The 13,426-nt window shown below is 39.2% G+C and overlaps 1 protein-coding gene across 1 annotated transcript in view; it reads right to left on the reverse strand.

Annotated features, from left to right (window-relative positions):
• Positions 1 to 989: 989 nt before the first annotated feature.
• necab3 (N-terminal EF-hand calcium binding protein 3) overlaps positions 990 to 13,426 on the reverse strand; it is a 39,201-nt gene continuing 26,764 nt past the window's right edge. The window contains exons 6-13 of the mRNA XM_039008375.1: positions 10,927 to 11,063; positions 9,839 to 9,960; positions 9,372 to 9,454; positions 4,573 to 4,626; positions 4,042 to 4,154; positions 3,624 to 3,701; positions 3,087 to 3,178; positions 990 to 2,850 (exon numbers count right to left, since the gene is read on the reverse strand). Of these exons, the coding sequence (XP_038864303.1) occupies positions 2,822 to 2,850; positions 3,087 to 3,178; positions 3,624 to 3,701; positions 4,042 to 4,154; positions 4,573 to 4,626; positions 9,372 to 9,454; positions 9,839 to 9,960; positions 10,927 to 11,063 (708 nt within the window). The 3' untranslated portion in view covers positions 990 to 2,821. The remainder of the gene's footprint in view (positions 2,851 to 3,086; positions 3,179 to 3,623; positions 3,702 to 4,041; positions 4,155 to 4,572; positions 4,627 to 9,371; positions 9,455 to 9,838; positions 9,961 to 10,926; positions 11,064 to 13,426) is intronic.

The following is a 13,426-nucleotide window of genomic DNA, read 5'->3' on the forward strand; positions in this document are numbered from 1 at the left end:
CTGTGGTGGCAAAATTGCTGTTATATTGTTTATTCAGTGTATCTAGCCATTTAACTAAAGTCATATAATGTATTAATGAGACTTGCTCCCTCTGCCAGAAAACTTTCCCTTTGTCTACGTGACTGACACATGGTTCTGGACTTACAGCCAAATGCTGAACTAAGATGTGAGAGACGAGCAAGACAAATGGTTTCATTTGTCACTAACTGGTCTTTTGACCAATCAGATCTGATTTTTTGCCAATAATTGGTCAAAATATCAGAATTGGGCTCCCTAACAGGCTTAAACATCAGTAGATGTCCAGAAGCATGGAACCAAGTCCACTAACTGCTCCATATTCAACTCGGAGCTCTTAAAATCAAAGTCTGCAGCTGCTTCTACTATAAACCTATTATTAGGTTTATAGTATATACATTTTTATTTTTTATTTTCAAAAAGCTATTCTAAATACGATTCTGAGACAGCTGGAGGTAAAGCACAATTTTTTAAACCTCTCGGATTAGTTACTGAGGAAGTGATCTGTTGTTGTGGAATAATGGTATGTACAGGGTTTAATGCATCTCTTGTTGACATACTTCAGTCCTCCAGACAGGGATATAGGGTTCAATTCAATCAGTACTGCGGAAGTTCAGTGTTATAGCGCAATTTAAATGTAAAGATCATTTTGAATTGAGCCCACGTATGCAGCGTTTACTGCATATGAAAGCATCTCCGCGAACACGGGAGCATTACCATTACATTTCAATCACACTATAGCACTAAACATCCACAATATAGATTGAATCGAGCCCATAATGTTAACCATCACTGTATGCTAAACAACTCAATGAGGTCAAATACTGTTTTTCACCTCATGACATATTTGATATGTCATAATATGACACATTATTACAAATTCTAGTTAGAGTTGTCTGTGAATTGCACCATATACCTATAGCACTGTACATACACTTTTCTGTATTAGTGTGAATCAATAATGATGTGAAATGGTCAAGTCATTAGCTTTAATTCATGCCAACAAAAAAAACATAGCATCCACATAATTACTGTAACATTGATTTCGAATGTTGGATGACTGAAGAACAACTACAGTACAGAAAAGCTAGGACATATTCATTCATCCTCAACTGGACATGACTAATTCATCCCCAGTTGACATGATCAACACTCAAATCACAAAAGATCTACTAATGATCATTAACAATATTTGAATTACCTTCAGTTTCATTAAGATTCTCAGACTTGTATTCTATCCATAAGTGATTACCCTCATACTAAGAGGGATAAACTATTCAAAAAATACAATGTGGGTTTGTTTTGTTCTGCACACATAATGTTGGTTGCATATTTTTTTTTCACCACAGAAAACAAATACTCCCATAAACAAATACTCCCATAAATAATGCTAGATAATAATGTTGATGGCATTAATTTGTTTAAGCTGAGGGATAGCAGTGCAGGTTCAGCCCTTGGAATTGATATTTCAATAATATTAAAGATTTAATATAGCATATTAAAGATCCACTCCAATTTTTTTTACATTTCCTGTTGAAAAACAATATCCCACATATGAACACAGTAATGTAGACACACGTAAGGGTCGAAAAATAGGTTTTGAGCAAAATAGTCTTTTTCAGATACATGTGCAAACATCATTAAGTAGGCCATTCAAGGAGTTGGTCTTATGGCGCCTTCTGATGTCATCGGCCTCCCCCTTGCTTACAGGAACAATAGAGGAGCAATAGAGAACAAAAGAAGAAAGGCCCCACCCCTCCACTTGTACCATGTCATGAGGATATCTAGACCACCTATTGAGATGTGCCTTTGTTAAGTAAATCAGGTGAAAAACGAGATGAATCGGAAACTGGAGTGCGACATTAAATATTATTACATTATTAATATTACAAATTTAGTAAAGTGACTGAAAACCTACCATGTTATCCGTCCACATACTTATCCATCCACATCCATAGCATCGGAAAAATATAGCTCCATTCACAACTAAAGTGCATGAGTGACATACAGTAAGTATAAATACGATATGGTTTATCCAATTCAGGGTTGGGTGTGAACCAACCGATCTGTCACAACATTATATCTAAGAAGCACATTGGAAATCACTGTAGTGGTACTTTGTTATTTTACTTTTTTTTATGAGCTCGGGTTCAACATTGCACAATACAACAGGTAGAACAATTGGACACTGGTAAACTCTACCTCTGTAGTTAGTGATCTGCTGTTATTTTAGTTGGAATGTGAGTACTGAATGACCATAGACCTTGATCAATATGTATACGCATTTGAGGTAACTAACAAAGTACATCATGGAATGTTAAAGCAATGTGGTATCAATTAGCTTACTAGTAAACAATGTCTATTTCGAAGCTAGTAACAAAGTAGCATTGGGAAATCATTCAAATTCATGCAAATATTTTTGTTCTTGTACATCTATTTCTACATCTAAACTCATACAAGACATGTCAATGTATCGAAAGATGCACAGCAAAAAATACTTATTATAATGATATGGATTTCAATAACACAATAGTTATTGCAATATTTCAAAACGCTTTCTCTCTAACGCATTATGTTTTTGGACTGATTTAACTAAACAGGCATAGTTAAGTCGTGCATAAATTCATCTCAAATTATGACAATACAGCAAACACACAGCATATTGTCTAGGAAATAGTCATTAGTATGCTGGGGTAAACAAAGGAAGCAAAGCATATCAGTAGAAACAGTCAAATTTAAGAATAAAACACTTTCTCCTCTTCTTATTGTTTTGAATATCATGGTTTCATTGGGAACTTTACTTCTGTCAGTTGTTATTCATAATCCACCAAGATGCTGAAAAAACAAATTAACAAAATAAATAGAGTGATCATTTACGTATGAGCATCACATTTATAATCTATTGACAACAATATACTGTATGAACATCAAAAAACGGCATGCATTACCACATCCTCTCCAGTGGGTTTGAGTCTATGTCCCTCTGAGGTCCCAGAGCCATTCCTTATCTCTTCTTTCACCCATCCCTACCTCATCCACTCCCAAAAATCCATCCCCCATATGACACTAACCTGGGAGGAGCATAGTGGCAACCATTTCAGGGTCCTCCAGTACGTCAATGATGCAGCGCTGGAATGTCTTGCTGATGGGGGACTGCAGGTAACTGTAGGAGGAAGGGATGGAGAGAGGGGACAGAGGAGTCAATGGGTGGCCCTGGACTGTCAGTGCTTTGTCAAACCGTCAATAAGGCTTTGTAGAAGGTCTTTAAGTCCAACAGCATTGCAACATCCCATCTTAATCAAGGCATTTTGTAGGAAAACTGAATTTGGAAGAACTCTGAATGGCTATATTTGGGTGCAAATCCATTTTCATTCAGTCAATTAATTTGAAACTGTTGGGACTACACTCTTAGAAAAAAGGGTTTCTTCGGCTGTCCCCATAGGAGAACCCTTTTTGGTTCCAGGTAGAACCCTATGTGGAAAGGATTCTACATTGAACCCAGAACCAAAATGATTCTTCCTAGAACCAAAAAGGGTTATTCTATGGGGACAGCGAAAATAACTATTTAATAACTACTTTTCTATGAGTGTACAGAATACTTGATGTACCTCATCCAGGAGAGACGGTCTTGCCAGAACTCGTACATGATGAAGCAGGATCTCTCTGGAAGAGTCTGGACAGACACACTGTGGGACAAGTATATTGCTAATGAAATTGGCATTTTGATGACAAACATTTGTAGTTCCTGTAGTAGTGCCATAGTTCCTTTTAGTAGGGTCTGTACTCTTTATCACAAAAGTCTGAACTATTGTCACCTATTTGACAGTATTCCAAAACAATAGTTATGAAGGAAAGAAAGTCCCTTTTTAGTATTGAAATACAGCCAAAGTGTGTTCACAAAATCCAGAGTAGCTACTGTATATGCAGGATTAGGGTGATTAGCCAGGAAAAGCGGCTACATTCACAATAGGTAAAATCCTAATTGAAAACAATGGGCAATGTATTCAATGTAGAAGAGAGAGCTACTGCAGATTGTTAGTCTGGCAGGCTGTGGCGTCTGTGTAGATCTTCAGAGCCTGCTGGAACTCCTCTGCATCTTTGTCCTTCACAGACATCTGTCTCTGCACCAGCAGGATGTTCTGTTGAGAAGGAAAGAGGGGAAAATGGTTCAGGCCAGTGGCATCTGGGTTATGTTCATTGTTCACCAGACAGAAGAAAACCTGGTCTGGTCCAATAAGACACTCGTTCTCTGTTGCATGCTCTAATAAACACGACCCTCTATTACTGTAAGTATTAGAGGGACATGGATTAGAGAAAAGCAGCCAACACTGGGGATCTGGAGGACCACAGTAGTTCATTGGTTTTGTCATTCTAGTATTTTTTTAAGACAAATTAACAATGCTGTAGCAGAGAATTATAGAGTTTGACAGATACAGTACATGTATCACACTATGTTAAGTCATTGAAATCTAGGGTATACCTTTTGATAGACATTGAAACCTTACTCTTCCAAATCTAAAAGGAAGTAGCCATAGTGGCCATCCGAATTGTACTCACCGAGTTATATGTTCCGGCTAAAGTGTCCTCTTTGAGTGGTTCCAGATGTGGACTCTGCAAATGGAGGCATAAATATTTCAGTCAGTCATGAAAAGAAATGCTGCAACAACAGAACGAGCCTGACCAAATCTAGCTCAAGTATGAACTTCTAGTAACAGTACGTCACAGAGCATTGCCTTTGATATGAAATGGATTGATATATGTAACAGACCCTAAGCAAACTGACAATTTGGAGCATAGCACAGTGTTGCAATGTCGTTTTTCGTCACAAAATGGGCGGCTCCTTTTAGTACAATGGGCGGCTCCTACGTCGCTTGCTACGCAGATTTTCTCTGCTCAAATATTGAAACGTAACATATCATTCCTTACGCTACCATGGGTGCAGTGTTGTGTAGGCAATGAAGCTGAGCCAAACCTGCCTGCTTCCTTGATCTGATCTATAGGCTATGTGTCAAATAAGCAGTCTCTTTTGCCTTGATAACCAAATATAATCTCAGACTGTTTAAACAATAAACCAATCAACATTGTAGCCTTATTATAATCATCCCAAAATGTATTTTGTTTCAAAGTAATAACTATGTGATTCTAGGCTATTTTGAAACGGTAAAAACAGCTGCTAGCCATGAGCACAAATTATGACATTCTATTTTTAACTGATATGGGAGCGAATACATTGAAGCAGCATGTCAAACTGGGATAATTATGGTATGTTACACCGGTAAGTATAAGAATATTTGCCAGGGCATATTATTTAATTATAAATCTGATTATTTCACATGGGGAAGATGTGGGAAGCTAAAAGGCTAGCTTGCTTGATGTTTTTAGCCAGCTAGCTAGAGCCTCTACAGGATTGGTGGGTCCCCCGCGGGATGGTTGCGCTAACGTAGGCTAATGTGATTAGCATGAGGTTGTAAGTAACAAGAACATTTCCCAGGACATAGACATATCTGATATGGGCAGAAAGCTTAAATTCTTGTTAAACTGCACTGTCCAATTTCCAGTAGCTATTACAGTGAAATAATACCATGCTATTGTTTGAGGAGAGTGCACAGTTATGAACTTGAAAATGTATTAATAAACCAATTAGGCACATTTGGGCAGTCTTGAAACAAAATTCTGAACAGAAATACAATGGTTCCTTGGATCAGTCTAAAACTTTGCACATACACTGCTGCCATCTAGTGGCCAAAATCTAAATCGTGCCTGGGCTGGAATAATACATTATGTGTAACGATAGTCTTCGTCCTCCTCATTTGAGGAGTAGGAAATGTCGGACCAATATGCAGCGTGGTGAGTATTCATATTTATTCGAATACTTTTCAACAAGAACGAAAACAATAAACTGACAAAAATAACTGAAGACGCTACAGTCCCGAAATAGTGAACACAGAACATAGGAACACACGAACAGGAACAATCACCCACAAACCACAATACAAAAACAGGCTACCTAAATATGGTTCCCAATCAGAGACAATGACTAACACCTGCCTCTGATTGAGAACCATATCAGGCCAAACGACAAACCCAACATAGAAACACAAAACATAGATAACCCACCCAACTCACGCCCTGACCATACTAAAACAATGAAAATACAAAAGAACTATGGTCAGAACGTGACATTATGGCCTTTCTCTTGCATTTCAAAGATGATGTTACAAAAAAAAGACAAAAAACGCATGTTTTTTTAATTTGTATTATTTTTGACCAGATTTAATGTGTTATATTCTACATTAATTTAACATTTCCACAAACATCAAAGTGTTCTCTTTCAAAAGGTATCACGACTATGCATATCCTTGCTTCAGGTCCTGAGCTACAGGCAGTTAGATTTGGGTATGTCATTTTAAGCACAATTGAAAAAAAGGGGCGGATCCTTAAGAGGTTAGCAAGCTGCTAGTCGAGTAGCCTACAGCCAACTGGCAGGCATAAAACAAGGTAATGTCAAACAAACCTAAAATGTCATACATGCAGCATTTACTCAAATATGCAATTGGTTATTTGAAATTAGGTAACAGTGGTGATGATGTTTTCAACATGATTCTTCGCTTTTACCACAAATAGGAAGACAACAAGAAAATCGCTGCTATATAGCCTTGTGATTGTTGCTATTTGGGGGTCTAGAAATGCATGGACCGCCCAAGCGCACAGGCGCTTACTTGTACGGAGTGAAGCTTGTATCGGCCTTTAGCAGGTTGAATTGAGCTTTGAGAGCTTGGGTAATAAGATGAGAATTTGGCAGTGAGCACTTTAGCTGGTTGTCATTGTCTGTCAAATATTAGTACTTCCCAGCAGGAGGGATAATGTTGTGACTTAAGCTAATTGTCGACTTAGCATAAATGAGTCAGTGGGAACTGATCAGAGACAGTAGTGTTTGAATAGAGACTCACAACACATCATTAAGACTAAATGGAATAATCTATGTATAACAACTTAACCTTGTACTCATACTCCAGCTAACGACCACTGAACCTTGCTAAAAATGTTTTCAGAATACTCAGAAATCTCAGGATATACAATTAACATACAATAATGGCAAGAGGAAAAATTAAAATAATAACTCATGATCTTCAGCAATCCTTTAAAGTGGACCACAAAAATATAAAATATTTAAGATAGTTAATAAGTTACAAACATAAAGATAACTTTATCCCATTACTGAACAATATGAAGATCTAATTAAATGGAACAATCTGCCCATAAATCGTACAGGTAGAATAAACCTCTTCAGAATGGCATGGCTTTCAAAGTTGTTATATTTATTCTCGATATTACCAACTACCTCACCGAAGACATTCTTTAAAAAAGTATACTTAGTCATAACAGACTTTATATGGGCAAATAAAAGTCATAGAATAAAAAGGAAGGTTTTACATTTTCCTAAGTCTGAGGGTGGTTTAACCTTCCAGACATGGAATTGTATCAACTCGCCACCCAGAGATTTTACTTCCGACAAACAGTTAAAAAATCCTTAAGTCTATTGTGTGTCAGTCTAAGTAACATAATAAAAAAATCCCCATCAAAATCCATCAGTTTAAGCTAGAGATATATTTTTTGCATGGGCTGCGTCTCAATCCACCCCTCCGCCTATGTCGGTCTTCCGCATCTGCGATGGAAGGTAGCCGAGCTACAGTGGTGTTTGTCAGACCATGACAAAAAATGATAACCACTCTATGGAAACATGTATTTTTAATGTTTATTTATTTATCTAGGCAAGTCAGTTAAGAACAAATTCTTATTTACAATGATGACCTATCCCAGCCAAACACTCCCCTAACCCGGATGACGCTGGGTCAATTGTGCACCGCCCTATGGGACTCCCGATCACGGCCGGTTGTGATACAGCCCTGGATCAAACCCGGGTCTGTAGTGATGCCTCTAGCACTGCGATGCAGTGAGACGAACAAGAAGGTGTTCTCCTTTTTGCACAAGTGTCACGGGACTCGTCTGAAGGTAACCCATACAAATGAATGGAAGTATGGAGGTAGTTTTGTGCCATCAAATATAAGGGGTTAAAATGTGTACAAAAACAAAAATATTTCATGAACTATATCTCTCTGACAGAGGACAGACACGTTAAAACCTCATTCCTTGTGGTTTATTTTTTTATTGTCTTTTTTTGCCATTTATGAATGAATGTGTTATTCAGTGCGTTTCTATTTCACTATATTAGTAAAGGCCAAATTCAATATTTAATCAAATAATTGTAAAAATATATATATATATATATATATATATATACAGTACCAGTCAAAAGTTTGGACACACCTACTCATTCAAGGTTTTTCTTTAATTTAACTATTTTTTACATTGTAGAATAATAGTGAAGACATCAAAACTATGAAATAACACATATGGAATCATGTAGTAACCAAAAAGTGTTAAATATATTTTATATTTGAGATTCTTCAAAGTAGCCACCCTTTGCCTTGATGACAGCTTGGCACACTCTTGGCATTCTCTCAACCAGTTTGAGGTACTGTAGTCACCTGGAATGCATTTCAATTAACAGGTGTGCCTTGTTAAAAGTTAATTTGTGACTCACACCCTGGATTCGGTCTGACGTAGCGAAATGAGAATTTCTGTTTTTTACATTGGATAAAAGTAAAGGCTACAAAATGGTATGTTATACACTGCATTTTAGGAACAATGGGAATGTAATTCTGCTTTGAAAGTTGATAAACTTGTAAACTCACTTTTGAGAACATGGCATTTTAGTGTTTCGGTGAGAGAGCTCTTCTTTGTCTACACCCATTCAGCATCGTTCACACCCTATTGAGCTTTAGCCTCACCCATCTCCTTGCGTTCAGAGCGCACACTTGACGCTCTGGCCGATGATTTGTTTGCCTCTGGATAACAGCCTTATTAAACAGCCTTATTCTACAATGGAGAAAATAGTAAAAATAAAGAAAAACCCTTGAATGATTCAAGGGTTTTTCTTTATTTGTACTATTTTCTACATTCTACAGTCTTGAAGGAGTTCCCACATATGCTGAGCACTTGTTGGCTGCTTTTCCTTCACTCTGCAGTCCAACTCATCCCAAACCATCTCAATTGGGTTGAGGTCGGGTGATTGTGGAGGCCAGGTCAACTGATGCAGCACTCCATCACTCTCCTTCTATGTCAAATAGCCCTTACACGGCCTCCTGAATATTGTTCCTCATACCCCAGCTAACGAATAGTGAACTTCCTTCCCCATACTCCAGCTAACGAATAGTGAACTTCCTTCCCCATACTCCAGCTAACAAATAGTGAACTTTGTATTACATACTCCAGCTAACCACTCAACCTCATACCTCATACTCCAGCTTGTCTATAAGCTGCTGCAGGCGGTTGACCTGGGAGCTCCAGTGGTGGTTGTCTGGCTCCACACTGACACCTTAACCAAGGAAACAGAATGTCAGATCACCACTACACACATGGCTTGTGCCATGAAGTGAAAAATAACTGATCCGAGGTGAATTTCCCCCAAAAATTAAGATAATCTTAACCAATAAGATCATTGTTTGTCCATTGCCTACCAATGCACTTAAGATGCTCTAAGAGCTGAAGGTGATCTTTATGTTTGCGGGGAACTCACCTTTGGTCAATGTGGCAGACAATTCAATCGTACAATTTCATATTTCAAAACGGCACTAAATATATTTTCCTAAATTGCCATAGGCCTATAGGCCATATGCGTAATTGCAATCAAAGACATGTTGCTACCTTTTAATTGAAACAGACCCTTAGAATGAGGCAAAACACAGGTGTCAGTGTGTACCTGTAGTGAGCATGCCAGAGTAAGGGTCTGTGGGGGAGAGACACAGGTTCTTTTGGCTGCGACGGCCTGGGCGTTTGGCGATTTTCTGGAGGGAAAGATCCTCTGGCTTCTTTATCATCTTCCTGCAGTGGACACAATCATCATCAACGTCACCCGAAACAACAACAACATTGTTATCATCATCAACAGCAGTATCATCCTTATCATTGTTACTAGCTAGGTTACAATCCAATTGGCGACAGATTTTCATGCGAATATTAACAAATCTGCATAAAAACAATATGCACATTTTCCCACCAGATATGTATTTCCATCAAATTGACTTGGGTCGGATAAAAGGCTGTGTGTGATGACGTAGTGCACATAATACGTTTTGCGGTTAAATTCTCATGTACCAAATAAAAAATACAAGTTAAATGGGTTTCCAATGCATTTTCAACTCTAATGATGGTTTTGTCACAACAAAAGTTGCATTATATAGCGAATGTGCCCACTCTGGTCTTGGCACGTGCCAACAGCTCGCCGATACAGTGCGGGTAGAGCATACATGATGAGAATATTATGGACAAAAGAGCAAGATTATTTTTATTTATCAAACAGCAGCCAAACGTTGATCATCACGTCACCAGAATAAGACCCTCAATATCTTATTGGAAAGGAGCATCAAGCTCATCACTGTGCAGTTTCAGCACCCTTTGAAGTTCATAATTTATTTAATCTGTAGCCTAAACTGCATACTTTGTGTGGGAGGAAATTAAAATTATGGTTATTATATCAATATTTGCACATAAAAGCATTTCCATTTCCATTTCTCACATAATTAGCTTTACAGACAAAAAAATTCTGGAGTTGCTAACTCCAAAGCTTGCGCCGTGCTTCTACACCTGCATTGCTTGCTGTTTGGGGTTTTAGGCTGGGTTTCTGTACAGCACTTTGAGATATCAGCTGATGTAAGCTGATAAATAAATTTGATTTGATTTGACTTTACTAACTGAAATACAGTAGCAGTAGATAGTAGATAGATACAGTAGATAGTGATTAAGGGAGAACGCCCAGTATCATAGATAGTCATTGCGGTGCTACTCTACCTGCCAGTGCAGCTCTGCTCATCCACGGCCTCCATAGCGCAGTCTAATGACGACTGCAGGGACTGCAGCTGGGTGTTGGTCTCTCGCAGAAGGAAACGTGTCACAAACTGTCCCAACACCGACGAGCCCTGGTACTCCTGTACAGGGAGGGGGTGAGGGGAGGAGGTAGAGTGGGAAGAAAGCTTCAATGAAACAAATCCTATTCAATGGTAATTTCAATTATTATTAATAATAATAATAAATATATACACATTCTTCCTTGCAGATTTTCTCAAGCTCTGTTGGATGGGTAGCGTCACTGCACATCTTTTTTCAGGTCTCTCAAGAAATGTTAGTTCGGGTTCAAGAACGGGCTCTGGCTGGACCACTCAAGGACATTCAGAGACTTGTCCCGAAGCCACTTCTGCGGTGCTTAGGGTCGTTGTCCTGTTGGAAGGTGAACCTTCGACCCCAGTCTTAGGTCCTGAGTGCTCTGGAGTAGGTTTTCATCAAGGATCTCTTTGTACTTGGCTCCATTCATCTTTCCCTCAAACCTGACTAGTCTCCCAGTCCCTGCCGCTGAAAAACATCCCCACAGTATGATGCTGCCACCACCATGCTTCACCTTAGGGATGGTGCCAGGTTTCCCCCAGACGTGACACTTGCCATTCAGGCCAGAGTTCAATCTTGGTTTCATCAGACCAGAGAATCTTGTTTCTCATGGTCTGAGAGCCGTTTAGGTGGCTTTTGGCAAACTCCAAGTGAGTTGTCATGTGCCTTTTACTGAGGAGTGGCATCCGTCTGGACACTCTACCATAAAGGCCTGATTGGTGGAGTGCTGCAGATATGGGTGTCCTTCTGGAAGGTTCTCCCATCAGTACAGAGGAACTCTGGAGCTCTTTCAGAGTGACCATTGGTTCTTGGTCACCTCCCTGATGAAGGCCCTTCTCCCCGATTGCTCAGTTTGGCCGGGCGGCCAGCTCTAGGAAGAGTCTTGGTGGTTCCAAACTTCTTCCATTTAAGAATGATGGAAGCCACTGATGGAAGCCACTTCTTGGGGACCTTCAATGCTGCAGAAATTTGTTGCAACCCTTCCCCAAATCTGTGCATCAAAACAATCCTGTCTCCGACCTCTACGGACATTCCTTCATGGCTTGGTTTTTGCTCTGACATGCACTGTCAACTGTGGGACCTTATATAGACAGGTGTGTGCCTTTCCAAATCATGTCCAATCAATTGAATTTACCACAAGTGGACTACAATCAAGATGTAGAAACATCTCAAGGATGATCAATGGAAATAGCATGCGCCTGAGCTCAATTTCGAGTCTCATAGCAAAGGGTCTGAATAGTTATGTAAATACCTTTTTTTGCATACATTTCTAAAAACCTGTTTTTGCTTTGTCCTTATGGTGTAGATTGATGAGGAAAATCATTTATTTAATACATTTTAGAATAAGGCTGTAAAGTAACAAAATGTGGAAAAATGGAAGGGATCTGAATACTTTCCAAATGCACTGTATGTAAGGTCCCACAGTTGACAGTGCATGTCAGAGCAGAAACTATACCATACCAAGTCCAAGGAAATGTCTGTAGATCTCCGAGATAGAATTGTGATGAGGTATATAAAACAATTTCTACTGTGTTGAATATTTCCAAAAGCACAGTCGTCTCCACCACTGGGAAATTGAAAACATATGGAACTACCCAGTCTCTGCCTAGAGCTGGCCCTCTGACCTCTCTGAAAATTGTTTGACTAAGATTGGAGAACCTGCCAGGAGGACAACAGTCTCTACAGCACTTGACCAATCTGGGCTTTATGGGAGAGTGGCCAGACAGAAGCTACTCCTGAGAAAAAGGCACATGATAGCACGCCTGGAGTTTGCAAAAATGCATGTGAAAGACTGAGCATAAGGCAAAAGATTATGTGGTAAAATGTAACTGTTTGGCCTGAATGCCTGAGAAAGGCCTGAGAAAACCAGGCACAGCTCAACACCCGTCTAACACCATCCCTACCATGAAGAATGGTGGTGGCAGCTTCATGCTATGGGGATGCTTTTCAGTGGCAGGGACTGGGAGACTGGTAAGGATAGAGGGAATAATGAATGGAGCCAAATACAGGCAAATCCTTAATGAGAACCTGCTTCAGAGTGCAAATGACCTTAGACTGGGGTGAAGATTTACATTCAAACAGGACAATAACCTCAAGCATACAGCCAAAACAACGCTGGAATGGTTTCAGAACAAGAATGTGAAAGTCCTTGAATGGCTCAGTCAAAGCCCAGAATTGAATCCCATTGAAAATCTGTGGAAAGATTTAAAGATTGCTGTTCACCGCCGATCCCCATCTAACTTAACAGAGCTTGAGAAAATCTGCAAGGAAGAATGGGAGAAAATCCCCAAATCCAGATGTGCAAAGCTGATACAGACAAGTTGAAGACGACTCAAAGATGTAATCGCAGCCAAAGGTGACTCAGGGGTGTGTTTACTTATGTAAATTAGACATTTCTGTATTTCATTTT

Source organism: Salvelinus namaycush, chromosome 14 (assembly GCF_016432855.1).
Source record: "Salvelinus namaycush isolate Seneca chromosome 14, SaNama_1.0, whole genome shotgun sequence".
Lineage (NCBI taxonomy): Eukaryota > Metazoa > Chordata > Actinopteri > Salmoniformes > Salmonidae > Salvelinus > Salvelinus namaycush.